Consider the following 18,884-nt stretch of genomic DNA (forward strand, 5'->3'; position numbering starts at 1 on the left):
TAGAGTTTTGTAGGTAATATGAGATTCAAATCCACTTTCGCTAAGAGGTGTTGTATCCGTAAGACTTCACATGTGGACTGGAGTATAACTCTGGATTCGGACTTTGCACTGGATCGGAACACAACAGTTTGCTTCTTACTCCTCCATGATACCAAATTCCCATCAACGAAAACACAATAACCTGTAGTGGATTTTCTATCAATTTTAGATCACACCCAATCAACATATGCAAAACATTCAATATGAGTGTGCTCATGATTACTAAACAATATACCAAATCCTGGAGCACCTTTTAGGTAGTACAAAATCTGTTCCAACGCCTCCCACTATTTTACTGTATGTGCATACATAAATTGACTAATAACACTGACAAGATATGCAATATTTGGATGAGTCGGTGTGAGATAATTTAGTTTTCAACTAATTGTCTGTACCTTTCTGGATCATCAAGGGGGGTCGCCATCATCTTTAGTAAGATGTACATTTAGTACCATTGGTGTGTTACATGGTTTAGCTCCAAACTTTTCGGTTTCTGCAAGTAGATCAAGCACATATTTCCTCTGAGATAAGAAAATCCATTTCTTGCTGCTTATTACATCTATTCTCAAGAAGTATCTTAACTGATTTAAGTTTTTGGTGTGAACTTTGTATGGGAGAATGATTTGAGAGAGAATATTCCTACACAGTCATCTCTTGTAATGATAATATCATCAACATAGTTAATAAGAAGTATAACACCAGCTCCTGATTGTTTATAAAAGACTTAATGATCACACTTGCTATTTTTCAACTCAAATTTCAGACTTATTTCACTAAATTTGCTAAATCATGCACGGAGACTCTGTTTCAAACCATACAAAAATTTCTTCAAATGACAGACTTTTTCGTATTCTCCCTCAGCAACAAATCTAGGTGGTTGTTTCATATACACTTCTTTTAGGAGATCGTCATGAATGAATGCATTCTTAATATCCAACTGGTGTGAGGGTCAATTTCAAAATGCCGCAATAGAAATGAATAAATGGACAGATTAAGTTTAGCCACTGGAGAGAAGATATCTGAATAATCAACCCATAAGTGTGAACATAGTCTTTTACTACAAATCTGGCTTTAAGTCTCGCTACTGAGGTATCTGGGTTTACTTTGAATGAAAATACCCATTTACACCTCACGACCCTTTTTCTTTTGGTTAAATTCATAAAATCTCAAGTATAATTTTTATCAAGAGCATTTATCTTCTCAAGTATCACATTATACCAGTTAGAATGATTCAAAATTTTCTTAACTGTTTTAGGTATGAAAATCGAATATATAGAAGTAATGAAAGAGATAGGCGAGGGAGACATATGGTCGTACGAAATAAAATTAGCAATGGAATAAATTGGTTAAAGAATGGTGCACTGATGTTTACCTTATCGTCTGCCTCCTGACTTGTAGACTTGGACGATGAGGAGAAGAACGATGTATTATCTGAAAAGATCACATTAGTTGATAACAAATATTTATTGAGATATGGAGAGTAGCACCGGTATCCTTTATTAAGGTGACAATATTCAAAAAATGCACACTTCAAAATCTTTGGGTCCAATTTAGTCACACTAGGTCGTGCGTCTCGAATATAACAAGTGCTACCAAATATCTTACATTATACCGGAAACAAAGATTTGTTTGAAAAAGGAAGACTGTAAGGAACATCTCCATCAAGTATTGTAGATGACATATGATTAATCAAGAAACAAGCCATGGAAACAGCATCATCCGAAATTTGCTTAGGGACTTGCGTTTGGAACAAGAGGGCTCGAGCTGTTTCAAGTAAATGTCTGTTCTTTCTTTCACCGACTCTATTTTGAGAGTGTGTGTCAACATACGAGAATTGGTAAAAGATTCTGTATTGAGTCATATATGTTTCAAACAAGTCTGATATATATTTCTTGACATTATCACTTTTCAATACATGCACAGAAACATTGAATTGTGTGTTGACTTCAGCACGAAGAACACAGAAGTGAGAAAATAATTCAGAACGATTCTTCATAAAATATAATCAAGTCATTTGAGAAAAATCATTCATAAAGGTAATGAAATACTTAAGATCTGTTTTAGACGGAACAGGGCATGAAGCCCAAACATCAGAATGAACTAACTTAAAAGTAGATTTATCTCGTCTATTGGTCTTCGGACCTGACGGACTACGATAATGTTTTATAAACCGACATGACTCACAATCCAGTGAAAGTATATCATGGAGCTGAGAATATAATTTTTTCAACATAGATAGAGAAAGATGTCATAATTGACAATTTGCTTCAAACGGAGAGATAACATTAGAGTAAACAACCGATCAATGCACCAAAGTATCAACAATGTAGAGACTATCTGATATATTTTTTTTACCAATAATCTGTTTTGTCGTAAAATCTTGAAAAAGACAGTGATCAGAAAAGAATGTAATATAACAATTCAAATCTTTAGTTAGGTTATTCACAGAAATTAGACTGAAGACAAGTTTAGATAGACTTAATACAGATGACAGAATAATAGATGAAGTTGGTTTTGTGATCGCAGGACCTACAATATTATAATTCGACCAATCAACAATGGTTAAAGGAAAAATGTGTTTTGTGTGGTCGAAAATTAGAAAAACTATTAGGATTACTTGTCATGTGATTTGTAACACCAGAATCAATCACTCCATTTGTTTGGAGGAGAAAATAAGATATTTTTTCTCTGATTCAGCAACAACTGAAAATTTATTTAAAAGTTTTTGATACTGAGAGAATTAACATATTTGTCAATTAAAATCATAACCGTTCTCTTAGAATATGAGCTAGCAGTAGCAACAACAATATTAACGGTCTGTGTCATCCAATTGCGATTATACAATTTCTTACAGTACCACTTTATATGCTCTCGTTCACGACAGTAATAACAAACAATGTCATCATTTATCTTAATTCAGGAATTATAAAAATATCACTCGAAATGCCTAAAATACAACAACAAGAGATACAAGGAAAACAGTGCAAATAAACCAAAAATTATGAGAAAACAGAGTACCTCTTATCACACGGAAACCAAAGAAACTACACTGCCACCATTGAAGACTGATCGTTGCTATATGTGCCGCTGTCGAAAAACCACTCGCCGACGCCGGAAAACGCCAAACGACCTCCCTTCATCCAGAAATCATCATAGAACTAGAATACACACCCGAATCCGGAATGTAGCTCCCAACATTGCCCTAAGTCGCACTGGAGAACTGGAAAAAGCTTGCTGTCGTGTGATCTACTCAGCCTCGGGTTTTCTCCTCTTCAGCCTTCTGGTTTTGTGCTATGAGCTTCCCTTTGCCTTTTGACTTCACACGGAACATACACGATGCTGCGACTTCAAACAGCCGCGTAAACGACTAGCAAACCCGACTCCGGGACCTCAAATAGCCGTGTAAACGGCCTCCTTTGCTTCTTCTACATACACCACCGTGCTGACCGTACTCTGAACTAGCCAGAGATCCGTGGTCGATTTCCTCCGATGCTAGGAATGGGTTGTTTAACCCCTTTTTTGGTCTGATATATTATGACCCTTAAATTTTTAATCCTAACATAGGTCTGATACCATGTAAAGAGTTATAGAAGAAAAATACTAAATATTTTTTGTATTTCATTCTATAGGTTTAGGAGTACATATACATAGAAGAAGGATCTATATATGAAAATATAAATCACCCCATTAATGTTAGGAAATTAACTAATAATTACATAAAAATATTTTGTAATATATTTTGTAATATTCTAAGAGGAAAGTTAATGCTTCTTCTAGTGTTTGAGGTTTTTGTTTGGACTGCAGCTCAGAGAAAGTTGAATATTAGTTGTTTGCTTCAAACTCGTAGATCAAATCAAGCCTTGTGTGATGTGCTTTAGAGCCATAGAGATTCATGAGTATCTTTGTTTTGCATTTGGTTGTATGGAGAATATTTTTTGGATAGAAAAAGAAGTTTATCAGAATTAAATGGAAAATAATTACAATTACGTAGAAATTTATCAGGATTATATGTTTTTTGGACACTTCCTTTTCACTTAGAAATTAGATGTTTTTGTTGGATAAAAAAAGATCTACTAAGGTAAGAGGAAACGATACAAAGAAACGCAGAATAGATATCCTCCAGAAATTACACAGTAGTAAGCCAAAAGAATTAGAAAAATTAAAATTCATAAAGAATATACTAAATTAATGACCAAAAGTAATAATCTCCCAATTCTGATGGAGTTCATAAATAGACAAGTTAGAGAATTTCCATGCGACCTGACCCATAATGATGCCAAAATTGTTACTTTATTTGATATCTCATGGAAAGACGTAACCCAGTTGTCAAAAATTTTCGAGCAAGCAAGATTGTCCACAAGCCAGTAAAGATAGCTCCTGGCAGCAAAATGTTTTGCTTCCTCTTTGACTTGATCACCCTTTAAATAGATCCCTAAAAGGCTTTCAACTGTAGGAGTGACACATGTTAATGCCAAAGAGAGTTAACAAGTTTAGTCCAAAGCTTCCAAGCAACTTTGCAAAGAATAAATAAATGGGAGTGTGTCTCTTGTCCTTCAAAGTATATCACATAGATGTCTGGAGATAGTGCATGGTTCGGGCTTGGACCTATAGCATCTCCTTAATGCTGAGCCTTTGATGCATCACTGTCTATGTAAATACATTTACTTTTGAAGGAACCAACGATTTCCAAAAACAAATTGGAAATATGAAGTTGGCTAGGGGTATGATGTTTTATGAGATATTCAAAAAAGAATTAGAATTGTATGTCCTCAACGGATTCAAGGTCCAAATTCTTGCATCTGGAAGTGCAGAAAGGTGAATCAGCTTTAGTTGAGTCAAACTATTTTGCGACTCAGGAACCTCCCTATCTGATAGATCATGGGTGAAATAAAAATTCTAGGCCACGTTCTCCTCTATGTTTGAAATAAATTCCGAGACAGTGATGTTGTGTCTTGATGAAAGGTTAAACAGTCGGAAAAATTATGTGGCTAGATGTTGTTCTTCCACCCAGGTATTTTCCAAACTCTCACTCTAGAACTATAAACTTGAAGTTGGGCGAGGGATTAGAACAAAGGAAGTACTTGAGAGATGGCATTCCATCTTCTCAGCGAGCCTGCCTCTGTCATTGAGCGCAAGGCATATTATTTGACAGCAATCCATGTTCTGCATGGGATATCTGTTCACTGGCACCTTTTTCTTCATTGTGTGTTTTTTTCCCAACGTGCTTTTGTGCTTATATGTGTGTGCTATAAGTAAGGTTCATTTTTTTGGATGGATATATAACCCTTGGTACCTTCTTGTACTTGCTGTTGTAAATATATGAGTTATGCTTTGCATTCTTATTTCTCTTCCTTGTTGGGATGCAAGATATTGAACTAATATGTTTGTATTATTATAAGTAAGGTTCTTCATTTTTTTGATGGATATGTAACCTTTGGTATCTTCTGATACTTGCTGTTGTAAATATGACTTATACTTTGCATTCTTATTTCTCTTTCTTGTTAGGATGCAAGATATTGAACTAATATGTTTGTATTGTAAGTAAGGTTCTTCATTTTTTTTGATGGATATGGAACCCTTGGTACCTTCTGGTACTTGCTGTTGTAAATATATGACTTATGCTTCGCATTCTTATTTCTCTTCCTTGTTAGGATGCAAGATATTGAACTTATGCACATGCGATATGCTCTGGAGTCCGCTGTCCTTGGGCTGGGAGCAATTGAAGTGAGTCTAACAGATGAAAAGGATGGTCAGGGCCTAATGGCATTCTGCCATTTGAAAGACCTCAGGATCCATTTGGATGCCATTGCAAATATTCCTCGCAAGGTCTTCTCTTTGTATTTGCATTTTTTTTGATCATGTTGCCTTTCCATTTTGGTTTCCAGGGCTGTGGTTTCCTCATTTATGCAAATGCGAGAAGACCAAATTGTTAATTTACATTATACGTTACACAGAATGATTTTTTTTTTGCATATTTATTCTTGTAGTTGTTTTAAATGGATAATGTGTCTACTTCATAATGTGTTTGGATCTCCATTTTGTGTTAAGGCGATTTCCTATCTTTTGTGTATTTTTGGTTGTCATTTTTCTTTACCTTTTGGAGGATATATTGTCCTCTCCTTCTCTTTTTGTGACTTCTCTTTGCCTTGAATAAAGTTTTTATTCTATTGAAGGAAAGAAGAGATAAAAAACTTTGCAATAATCATCGAGAAAGATTTTCTTCAATATGTTACATGCATTAGCCTTTATGGGGTTCCTTAAAGTTCATCATGTCTGAAATAATGATGTGAGAAGGTGGTTACATAAAATATATCCATTCTTTCCTCTGTTTAGTATTTGCATAATGATCATTCTATTGATTGGTGCAGATCTTTATGGTGAATGTTATAATTGCACTTCTACATATAGATGGCATCTCTCTCAATTTGATGAATTGTGCCCCTCAAGGGAGCTTTTCTGATTCACATTCTGCACGTGCTTGGGAGAACACTGATTTGATGGCATGTGAAGGGAGAAACAATATGGTTATATCTTTCACGGGCTTGCTACTTGATATCTTACGCCACAATCTTCCATTAACAGTAACTGGACAGGAGCATGCTTTAAATGAAGGTGCAAATATGGATGGAAGACAGGCCTTGGAGTGGAGGATTGCCATGGCTAAACGTTTTATTGAGGATTGGGAATGGCGTTTATCAGTTCTACAGCATCTTCTACCATTATCTGAACGACAGTGGAGTTGGAAGGAGGCATTGACTGTGTTACGGGCAGCCCCTTCCAAGCTGCTTAATCTGTAAGTTCGTTTAAGATGTTTTATGAAAATAATACAATTGCTAGATCTTTACGAAATTAATGTGTATGATATTTTCCAAATCATGTCGTTATTAATTGGATCCCCAATATGCATAAATTCTTCATATGGGTGATTGACTCTGATTTTTAAAGACGCAAGAATTTGGAAATTTTGGTTACTGCACTAAACTATTTATTTTATCCATCTTCCTGCACAAGTAAATTTAGAATTTAGTGCAACCGATTGTTACTTGGTTTGTTTAACAGCTCTTCAATTTGCATATTGAATTTTTTAGTTTGAAACATGATACGGAATCCCTTGGAGTTCTTCTTGGTTCTTTTTTTTTTTTTAGGATAAAAGTGAATAAGTGTATTAAAAAGCATGAAGGGATTGCCGCTCATGTACAAAAAATTTTACTTATCCATAAGTATATCCACAATTGCTCTAATATCGTCAATAGTTTGTAAATTATGATTCAAATGAATGGAGACAAAATAGTGTAATCATCTATCTTTAATATTTATAAAGGATTCTTCTTTATCCTCAAAAACCCTATTTGTTTTTTTCCTTCCATATGACCCAAAATATAGTTGCAGGCCGCTGGTTTTTCCGGAGCAAGACCTTCCCATGCTAGGGGTTCATTACTGATATAACCCACAATTACCCAATTAATCCCCATCAAGCTGTAAACAAAAGTTCCATATGTTGTAGGAGAATGGGCACCAAAGAAGGAGGTGATTATAGCTCTCAGCCCCGCTCGTGTAGAGGAAGCATCTGTTAACCAAAGTCATTCCTCTTCTCATCAAATTATTAATAGTGAAAACTCTCTCCCTGGCTGCCTCCCACGCAAAGAAAGCAATTCTAGGTGAAGCACTAGTCTTTCAGATGGCTTTGTTGAAAAAATTTTTGTTAGGATCATTTCCATTAGCTAGTTTTCTGTAGAAAGAACTAACCGAGTACTTGCCACTTTTGCTCAGATTCCACCTGATGGTATCTTACCTTGTCGGTAAATTGACCTTTGCCATCAAATGCAAGAAATTCTCATATTCCTCCAATTCCTAGTCATTAAGATGTCTGTTGACAGCAACCAAACATTGGCCAGTATCACTGAAAGCATCACACACCTGCAGGTTTTTAGTCTGGGCAATGGCGTACACGTTGGGAAATTTAGATTTTAAACTTTTTGCACTCCGCCAAGAGTCATGCCAGAAATTAATTTTGTCCCCTTTCCCAACATCCCAAACAGTGTTATTGATGAAGACATTATAAATAGACATTATGCACTTCCAAGTGCTAGTGCCGCGGGACCTAGGAGGGAGTTTGAGGCGTCCATCACAATCTCTTTTCATCCATTTTTGCTTGATGATTCTTTTCCACAAGTTGTCTTTCTCATTGAAAAATCTCCAAATCCATTTGCCATGAAGGGCTTTGTTCATTGTTGTTATTGTTCTTAGTTTGAGGCTGCCCTTTTTCATTGGAAGCTTAAACATCATCCCATTTGACAAGATGGAAGATATATTTGTCCTTGAATCCTCCCTAAAGGAAGCTGTTTTAGACGGATTCAATTTGTTTGACCACTTTAATCGGAATAGTGAGTGCTGATAAGTAATAAATGGGGAGATTTGAGAGTGTACTTTTGATGAGAGTCAATCTGCCCCTCTTGAAAAGAAAACCCCTCCTCCAATTAGCAAGCTTTTTTTGCATAAGGTCAACAATTGGCTCCCAACCTCTATCATCTTTGTATTTGAGGCCCCACAGGAAACGTAGATATTTAATGGGAAGAGATTTTTCTTGACAACCCAAGACCTTAGCCAAGGTGAGTCCCAGCATCACCTGTACCGATTCCCACAATTTTAGATTTTTCAAGATTAATTTTGAGACCCGAAGCAGCTTGAAAACATAGGAGAATGCATCTCAAGTTCAGTAGGTAATCAATTTTAGGTTTGCCAGAAAATGAGGGAATCATCTGTGAAAAAAAGGTGTGTGACAACAATTTATTCGCTCCCTTTACCCAGGGAAATACCCTCAATCAGCCTCAGATTTGCGGCTTTCGTTAAGAGTCTGCTTAAGGCATCCATATCAATGATAAAGAGTAGGGGAGAAGCGGGTCACTTTATCGTAAACTCCTGGATGTGCGGGAAAAAAAGGGCCTCCGTTAATCATAACCGTGAAGTTAGGGATGGTAATATAGGTGTTGATCTATTTCCTCCATTTTTTCCCAAATCCCAATCTACCTAGCATATAATCCACAAATTTCCAGTTGACATGGTCAATCGCTTTTTCTATATCTAATTTGCAAAGCACCCCTTCTTTTTTACCAACCAACAACTCATCGGCCATCTCATTTGTAATCATGAAGACATCTGTAATTTGTTTCCCTCTAACAAAAGCATGCTGATTCTCACTAATGATCAGATGAAGCATGTTTGAAATTTTTTTGGATAACACGTTATAAATCAGCTTATATAAATTGCTAACCAGACTTATTGGACGGAAATCAGTAAAACTCTTTGCCTCCTCTTTTTTGGGCATGAGAACAATAAAAGTAGAGTTTAAAGATTTGAAACTCCTTGAAAAGTCCAATCACATCCTCTTTAATTAGATTCCAGAAGGTCTGTAGAAATTTGAGATTAAACCTGTCCGGGTCTAGAGCTTTGTCTCCATTACAGCCTCACAGAGCAACCAAGATCTCTTCGTCAGAAAATTCCGCTTGAAGCCGTTCGCAGGTGGAATTGTCCAGTGTGTCAAAATGTTGGTTGTCAAGCTTCGGGCGAAGAGGAAACTCTTCAGTATACAACTTGCAGATGGAAATCCTTCGCAGCCTCCCTCATTGCACCATTCCCAGATATGGTATCCCTCTCGAAAGTCAATTCCTCAACATAATTTGTTCTTCTTCTATGGTTCGCTAGGTAGTGAAAAATTTTAGTATTCCTGTCTCTTAAGCCATTTTTCTCTGGATTTTTTTTTCTAGGAGATCGCGTCCATATGTAGCCTGTCAACCAGATCAAAATTCAGTTTGTTTCTTCTGCTGCTTTCCACCGAGTTAAGACCCGAGACACCTTCTTGTCTCTCCAGCAAATTTAATTCCTCCATGATCTCATTAATAGTCCCTTCCTCTTTCAGACCCACCTTTCTAGTCCATTTTTTGATTTCAGATTTCAAAATTTTGAATTTGTAGGACTTGCTGATCCTTCCACTCTTGAACTGTTCCATATCCTCCTAACCATCTCCTTCAAACTTTAAAGCATTAGCCATTTGTTATCAAAATGGAAAGGAATAGGGCCCAAACAAATATCATTATCATCTAAAAAAAGTAAAAGAGTCAGAAATAGGTTTCGGCAATACTTTTTGACATAAATCGGGCAAACTGAGAAGGAGAGATGGATCAACTAGAAATCGATCTATTCTGGAGAAAGTAGGTGGTTCCCATTGGTTACTCCATGTCCAAGAGCCCCCCATCAGTGGGATATCAGACAGATTAAAAGCCTCCAAGTTATCTTTGAATTCAGATGCAATGAACCCAAAGAAGTGATCCCTGGAGCGCTTATTCCGACTGAGTACCATGTTGAAATTACCACCGAGTACATCTACATTATCCCATCTGGTTTGACAGTCAGCCAGCTCCTTCTGGAGCAAATCACGCTCTTCTTTGTTACCACGACAATAGATACTCGTAAAATGCTATTTTGTTTTATGTGAATCCCCAACAAATAGATAAGAAACAGTTATGCCTCCAATAAAATGGTTAAATAATCTACTTTTTCCTTATTCCATATTAGTAAAATGCTCCCGTCAGAGCCCAAGGCAGGTAGGTTGATCCAACTTACATCATTTAAGCACCATAAACTCTTTATGATTTTGTCACTGATCACCTCCAACTTGGTCTCTTGAAGACAAACAATTTTTGGCTTCCAACAGCTAAGACAACCTTTTATGATATTTCTTTTTCTTTTTTGTGATTGGTTTAATCTCCGCACATTCCATGAGAGGATATTATCTAACACTTGATCTAGACAATTCAGCCCCATCTCTTTATGTTTCTTGTTCTTGCCATCATAACTAATGAAAGTCTGGAGCCTCTTAAGCTCTCTTATTTCTCCTCTTTTCTTCTTTGCTTTCCTTGTGGTCTCCTCGTCTTTCTTCTTTACCACCATTCTCTTTTCTAACTCGACGAACAGGAAATACACGTATTGTTCCAGACCTTCAAAAATAGTCCCCAAAACTTCACTAACAAGTTGGATATTTTGCAAGACCCAAGCTAAATAAATTTGTTCCACGTTGTGTCGACAGACAACACTTCCTTCGTAATACATAGGGTTGACATATAATTTAAAGGGCCACCCGGGTTGATCTCGCCGTAGTCTGTGTCAAAAACAACCATAATTTTAAGGTCAAAAGGAGAAGGGGACATATCTTTGAGCGCCTCAAAACACCCATTTTCCATGAACCTCATAGTTAACGAAGCTTCTTCTTCCTCTTCTTTATTGGAGCTAGGATTGACATTAGACTTTGGATTATACGAGCCCTCCGCTAAGGGAATGAGATTTATAATCTCAATCTGCCCTTGGATCTTGGTCTTTGTCCATAGTTAGGATCACCCTTTTAATCGGTGAATATTTCTTTTTGGGCTTCCACAACCATTTCACCTTTGGGTTGTTTTTTTTTTCCCTAACTTCCTTACTCGGCCTGATGTGTTCCACCCATTTACCCTTTTCATCATTGGTGTATTTGGGTTTCCAAGTCGATTCTTGTTGTGGGCCTGTCAAACTAGGCTTCTCCACTCGCTTGCCCGCATTGAATGGAATTTTAATTTCAAAACCTACTCGGGTTGAAGATGGGTCAGGTTGTGTTGTCTCTACCTTAGAGACCGAAACTCATTCAGGTTGAAACAACTCCAAGAGTCTTTTGCTTGTTGGTTACTACTTTGACACAAAAGCTTTGATTACGATTGGTACAACAAAATGACATAGACAATAGAGGGGGCGAGCTCGATTTGCAAGACGCATCCATTGGGATTTGGCAGGACGGAAGTTTGTATCTTTTTTAAGGATGCACCAATGGGATGTCGGCCAGTTCAAAGACAGATTTCATCAATCTTCACCATCCACCAGCCTGGACTCCTTATGGGAAGAGTAGTCATTTAAAGAACTTTCCTTTTTGCTCTGACAGTACTAAAAATCTTCCGTTCCAATTCCAATAGAGGGCGAGCCATAATGTACGGTTACATCCCATGAGTTTCTTTCCCCACATTACACCCCCTTTGTACCAGTAAAAACCACTGAGCGAATCGACAAGCCATGTAACCTCCTTCTTAACTAGTGATATCGTAACCCTAAAGCCTTTGCCGTTTTTACAAAGTCTCAATCCATCCAAAAGTTTCCCATTTCTAATGACGTCGAAAGACTTCCTATCGACCAGGAAGAATTTTCTGTTTTGGTCCTTCGACATTGTAGCTCAAGTTTTTGGTCCCACTGCGCATTCTGGTCCGAGGTTGTTGTGTTTGACTTTCGTGTCAAGTGAAGGTGGAAGAAAGGAGTTAGGTTTGAGTGGTGCGAGGCGAAGGTAGAGGAAGAGTAGAGGGAGAGAAAGCGAGAAAGGAGAGAGGTTGTTAATCTATATCTTTTTTTTATAAATAAATTGTATAAAATATGTATATTAACATTCTATCGAAAGGGTACCACTCATGTACAATAAATTTACAATCGAGTTAGAGTATCAATGACAAGCTCAAAATGCTCATCCCTAATCACGTCGTGCCCCAATAAAATAGATCCAAAAAAAGTGAAACTACCTATCTCTCAATCTATGCATTTAAATCTCTTTTCCCTCAAAAGCTCTAAGGTTCTTCTCAATTCAAATAACTAAAAAAATTGTCAATTGAATCAAATTAATACAGTCTTTTCTTTTATTTAGTCCACCTCAAGCTCATATTTCCTCCCTAACAGTGCTTGACATCACTTAATTCATCTCTAACGCCTTGATTGAATGATTTACATGAAGGTTCATTAATGTCGGATACGGTTAGATGTGTAAGGTTTATTAATGTTCAAATTTAATCATATTTGGATGATGGTTTATTAGTGTTTGATAGTGTCAACTGTTTTTATTTAGATTGACTGGATGGTATGATTGTATATTTGAACAAATTTTCTATTTTGACTCTATTTTATTGTATATACTAATAAATGAAAAATAAAAAGAGAAAAGATTAAAAAAAAATATAGTGTTAAATATAGATTTATATAAATATATATAATTAAATATATATATAATTAAAGATATATATACAATTAAATATATTATATACATCTATATTTATAATTAAAATATTATATACATGTATAATATGTAGGTAAAAACATAAATACATATATATGATAAAATATGTATATATAATATATATTATATACATTTATTTATATATAATTACATATATAAATACATATATACATATATAAATTTATATATATATATAATAAAATATATAAAAATATAGAAGCTCCTGAGTGTAGTGCTGCAATTTCACAAACTCTATTTTGAGAAGAAGAAGAAGAATAAAGAAAAAGTGTTGGTAGAAGAAATTAAAGAGAAGGGTAATGCTGTAAATTATAAAAAATATTAAGGGTATAAAGAGAAAAAATTATCAAACCATCATAAAACCACCGAATTGGTGGTTTGAAAAAATAGAAAAAATCATGGTTTTGAGAATGTTGACTTAACTACTACAAAACTATATCATGTGTTTGGAAATGTAAATAAATAGAAGAAAAACTATGAAAAAACTATACCATCATTATTGAACCATCATCCAAACAAGACCTAAGAGGCCAAACACCATGCTTCACAGCACACAAGTCACTGAACACCATAATTAGAGATGGTTACATGTCTCTGCAGCATTCAAACATAGGTAACAACGGTTAACAAGATAATGTCCCCTCATCATCAGCTTATCAATTGTTAATATACATTCCCAGCTAGCCTCCTAGGCTAAGAAAACAATTCTTGGTGACACTCTTGATTTCCAAATCCGTTTTGCTGAGAAAGTATTTTCTGGAACATGCCTTTCCCCTCTTAGATGGCAATAGTAGGACTTTGCAGAAAACTGACCATTTTGATTCATCTTCCATGTCACCCGGTCAGCCATATTATTCAGCTGCTGTGATTCCAGAAGGCTCGAGATTTTCATACCCATGCACCTCCCAATTCCTGTATACAAGATTGGTGACCAATTTTTCAGTTAATCTATCCCTTATTTGTTTAATGCCTATCTTATGCCCTTGATTTCAAACTCCGAGTTCTTCTTGATTCTTGATTTGGTACGTTAAATGCATAAATCAAAATCACGAAAAAAGTCGTGATTGAAGTCTTGCAGAACGAAATTTGGATTGTGGCAGAAAATAGCTTGGGTGTATGATAAATATTTGAATATCGAGGAACCTTTGGCTTTTGTAGTATTTGAGCCATAGATAAATAGAGATCCCAGCCATCTCTCTTGTTCCCATGGATGCTTCTGATCACTCTATGTCACAAAGAGCCCGGTTCCTTCAGGAAGCGCTAGAACCATTTAGCCGATAAAGATATGTCTTTCATATGAGATTCCCAATCCCCAACCTCCTGAATTTTTGAACTTACTGCTCATCTGCCAACTTAATAGATGGTCTTTATAGTCTGCCCTGTCCTCCAACAAGAGGAACTTTATCATGTGACCCTCAATCCTCTTCGCATTATGTGAATAACGAAAGGGATTTCTATTTATTCATTCTTTGTGAGGTCATAGAAATTGTGGACGAGAATGATTAACCCGTTTGGTTTAAGCTGGTTAACTCCTCCAAATAGTTTGAAGAGGTTTATGAGATTGTGTTTCCACGGTGAAGGGGTTAGGGAGGCGGCGAAGCGACTATGGAAAGGGACTACTTTTGCTGGTTTGTGGCCCATATGGCTTGAGAGAAACCACAGGATATTGTAGGACCACTGCTTGTTATCCATGAGTTGTAGGAAAGGGGAACGTTCTTGACCATTTTATGAGCTAAAGCTCATGGGAATTATTCCAGTTCAGCGATTTCTGAGTTTCATCAGAACTAGGAGGTGATCATTTTGTTACCATAGGTGTTTTTGGCTGTTTTACATTTATATTTATTGAGGAGGGTTTCTTATTTTTTTGTATATGTATTTTTCCTGTTGATTCCTGGTAATACTTTTTCTACATGGAAAATGACTTTTCTGGCTTTTTTTGTGGCCCAAGGAACGTAACTTTTTTAGAGATATTTCGTTGTCCATATTGCAGAAGAATTGGGAAGCAATCTTTTTAATAGATTTTATGTTTCTGTTTATTCTTGTTTTTTGTCAACTTCAAAGGTGAGTTAGAGGATGTCTTGTCCTCAATGGTGTCTCTCTTCTTTCTCTGATCATGATTTATACTTAGAAAAGTACTATTTTTTTAATAAAGAAAAAGATTACTTTGTCTCCAATATTATTTTTGATAAAAGGGGAAATATCATCAAAATAAACTTAGTCATGAACTAGTGCCACTTATATACATGGGATTTATAAAAAAATCAGTAACTAAAAGGTTTCCAAGGTTCCCCAGATTCTCTCTGTCCACAAAAAACTTAGATATTGTAATCTTGAACCTCTAGTTCTAGCAAAAGGAAACAAATACATGGGATTTATAAAAAAATCAGTAACTAAAAGGTTTCCAAGGTTCCCCAGATTCTCTCTGTCCACAAAAAACTTAGATATTGTAATCTTGAACCTCAAGTTCTAGCAAAAGGAAACAAAATATCCTCAAAGCTCTTGTTTCTCTCTCTTAAAATGGTCCAAAAAATACACATGGTAATAAGATTAAAGAGGGTTTTTTTTGCTCAATTTACGAAGTCTAGTGCTCGGTTGAGGCCAAAACTAATGAAGGTGAAGAAGGCAAGTCGTAGACTTGATTTGAAAATGTTGCAGACTCATATCATTCAATCTAGTTTCTATTTTGTTTCCGAAGAAAAGATTTCTATGTCATATAGGTATTTGGTTTCAAATCCTTGGTGATTAACTTTATCGAAATGCCTGTAAAATCTTTTTGATGTTGACATCAAATTTGGAGAAAGAGAAAATAGCTCAAAATTACCGGGAAATGATGCAAATGTCTTTTTCTGGTTCTGTAACCATATTAGCTATTGACAAATTAATCCCTGTCTCTTCTGGTGCTCCTGTTACTATGTGTGCTATTGAAAAGTAATGCATTTATTCATCTAAGTTTCTTCATTGGCTCTACATAGTGATTGCCATTTTCCTATAGATCGTGATTGTTATTAAATTGAGAGACTGTTCTCTGGTAGACTATTTGTTATATGGTGGACCTGTGTTCAGTATGGCTAAGGAGATGTTCTATTTGTTAAATTATAGCCAGAGATCCATTATTTAATACTTCTTGGAGTGTGCATGTTGAAGTTGCTATAGACCTTTTGAAGTAAAAAAGGGAAACAAAATATGATGAGGTTCTTTTATGCTGCAGTTGCATGCAAAGGGCAAAGTATGATATTGGAGAAGAAGCAGTTCATCGATTTTCATTATCTGCTGAGGACAGAGCTACCCTTGAATTAGCTGAATGGGTGGATACTGCCTTTAGAAAAGCATCAGTATGATCTAATTGGTTCTACATCTTTCAAATATTTCTTCACATTATTGTTTCTCCACATTGTATTTTTTTTTAATTGATAATTTCTCTAATTTTGAAATTGAGAGTTTTTAGGTTTCTAAACATGATATATTTCTACTTGTAGTTATCTTTGTTTAGATTTTTCTATCTTGACCTTGCAATTTATCTAGTGATTTCATAGCTGTAGCGTATATTGTTTATTGATTCTCGTAGAAATAAATTAGCTTCTTTTAATTGTTGCTGTACCTAGGCACACCATCTTGGGGTTGTTCTCTTAAGCATGTTCTGACTTTATCAACTACCAAGGGAAAAGGTGAGGTTAAGGCTTTGGCCCGTGGCTGTTCCTGTTGTTTGATTAGACCAAGAAAAGACCTTCTTCAACTACTGGTGATATTTAGATATGGCAGGAAGGTGACTGGATGAGTTCCATCATTTTCCATTTCTTACCTAAGACCATTTTCTTTTCTCATTGTGTGATAGTATTATTATCCCAGATTTGGGATCAATCATGGTTTGCTAAGATTGGAATAAGTAAAATTAAGGTTTTAGGGCTAATTAGAGGGAACCCTTCAATCTAGAGTTCAGTACGGGGATAAATTCTTCATTTTGATGCAATAGTGTAGAATTCTATTGCAAGTGTTTTTCATTTGGATCATGCATGAATTGATTTACCATGCTCACAACAGAAGCTATATCCAACCTGTCGAGGTATAAGTAAATCAATCTCCCCATTAACCTGTAATATCCTATACTATCTACCACAATATCATCTTCCTAGTCACCCAACCTATAATTAAGCTTAATATGTATGCTAGTTGCCTTGGAGCCAAGTATTCCATTTTCCTTAAGGAGTTCCGACATGTATTTCAGTTGAGAAATAAAAAGACTTTCTTTGAGGTATGCCGCTTAATGCTTTGGAAATACTTAAATTTTCCTAGTCCTTTAATCTCAAATTCGTAACTAGGAATTAAGGAGGGGTTCTCTTTTGGCTTGTCCATTTCTTGTTACGATGATATTATCCAGATAAACAAGGCTATGACTATCCTTGTAGTTGAATGCATCCGTTGGCTCTAATGTAACCTTTGAGAACCTGCCAGCCATGCTTTATAGAATCACTTTAAGCCATCAATTGCTTTCTTCTATATGTATACTCATTGCTACTAAGATTCTCATTAGCTACAAGTGGAGGTTCCATAAGTACCTTATTTTCTAGGTCACCATGCAAAAAGTTATTCTAAATATCATATTGCTCTATATACCAATTAGAATTAGGAGGAAAGGAAAACAATACAAACTATTACGAGTATCCATGGTGCTTGTCGAAATAGATGGGATGTTCTTGTAGGGAGATTTGGATTGTCTAATAGCCTTTGGAAAGCCATATCACACTTGCACAAGGTTTTCCTTCCCCACCTGACTAAAGGTTGGCAATGGCAACGGAGTCCTGTTACAGGATGACCATTGGATTCGAAATATCCCTTGATGCTCAATTTCCATGTCTATACAACATCTCCATTAGACATGATAAACCCATTCCTTGTTTGTTGTGATCCATAATGATGTTGCCTGGAATTTTTATTTTCTTGTAGCCTGACCAATAGGGCGACTGAGGACTTAATCGCTTTATTGCATATATTAGATACCCATCATCATTCTTAGACATTTGAGTCTTTAGATCCTTTTTGGTCTATATACTAGTAACTCCTTTCTTCACCACTTGGCTACACACCTTACCAGCTCCCATATTCCTTGTGTTAATGTGTTCTAGACGTGTAAGAGTCCCCTCTAAGATTAAGGTGCTTTTATATGGACAAGAACTCTTACTATGCTTGATACCCACGAGTTACTACAAAAGCGTCGACCAAATTGAGTTATCTTTACAACATTTCCTTTACGTGTCCATGGAGTAAGGTGACATGACTTTTTTTGCATTGTTATCTGACATGGAGTTTATGGTCAAGGCTATTTGGCCTTTTGAGGATCCATTGAATTACTCTTCATTAGGTGGAATCTATTGTTTACTTTCAACATGAGGTTTGTAAAAGGTCTTTCCTTTTTTTTTAAAAAGTTTTGACATTGAATGCCTAATCGGGTTTGTAAAAGAGTTTAGAAATTATTAACTCAAAGATTTGGTATAATGTTATGAATGGGTTTTTAATTGATATATATTCTATTGAATATTACAGTTCTATATATACAAGTTTTTCAGGACAGAAAATGATAAGACAATTGATTACAATTAATTATAAGGATGTAATTTTACCCTTATATCATTTTACCTGATTTGCTTCATCTTTAACACGTTAATTTTGTTTGTCTTTAGCACTTTGATTTACTTTCTCTTTTAACACCTTGATGTACTTCCTTATTAACAAATCATTATCCCTAGTTTTTGCGTAATAG

General features: G+C 35.7%; 1 protein-coding gene across 2 annotated transcripts in view; it reads left to right on the forward strand.

Moving 5' to 3' along the window:
* LOC110806630 (zinc finger FYVE domain protein) overlaps positions 1–18,884 on the forward strand; it is an 83,931-nt gene that overhangs the window by 15,125 nt on the left and 49,922 nt on the right. For both annotated transcript variants that reach the window (XM_088207174.1, XM_088207173.1), the window contains exons 7-9: positions 5,691–5,865; positions 6,408–6,832; positions 16,338–16,461. In XM_088207174.1, the coding sequence (XP_088063300.1) occupies positions 5,691–5,865; positions 6,408–6,832; positions 16,338–16,461 (724 nt within the window). The remainder of the gene's footprint in view (positions 1–5,690; positions 5,866–6,407; positions 6,833–16,337; positions 16,462–18,884) is intronic.

Source organism: Carica papaya, chromosome 7 (assembly GCF_054855325.1).
Source record: "Carica papaya isolate Zhongbai chromosome 7, ASM5485532v1, whole genome shotgun sequence".
NCBI lineage: Eukaryota > Viridiplantae > Streptophyta > Magnoliopsida > Brassicales > Caricaceae > Carica > Carica papaya.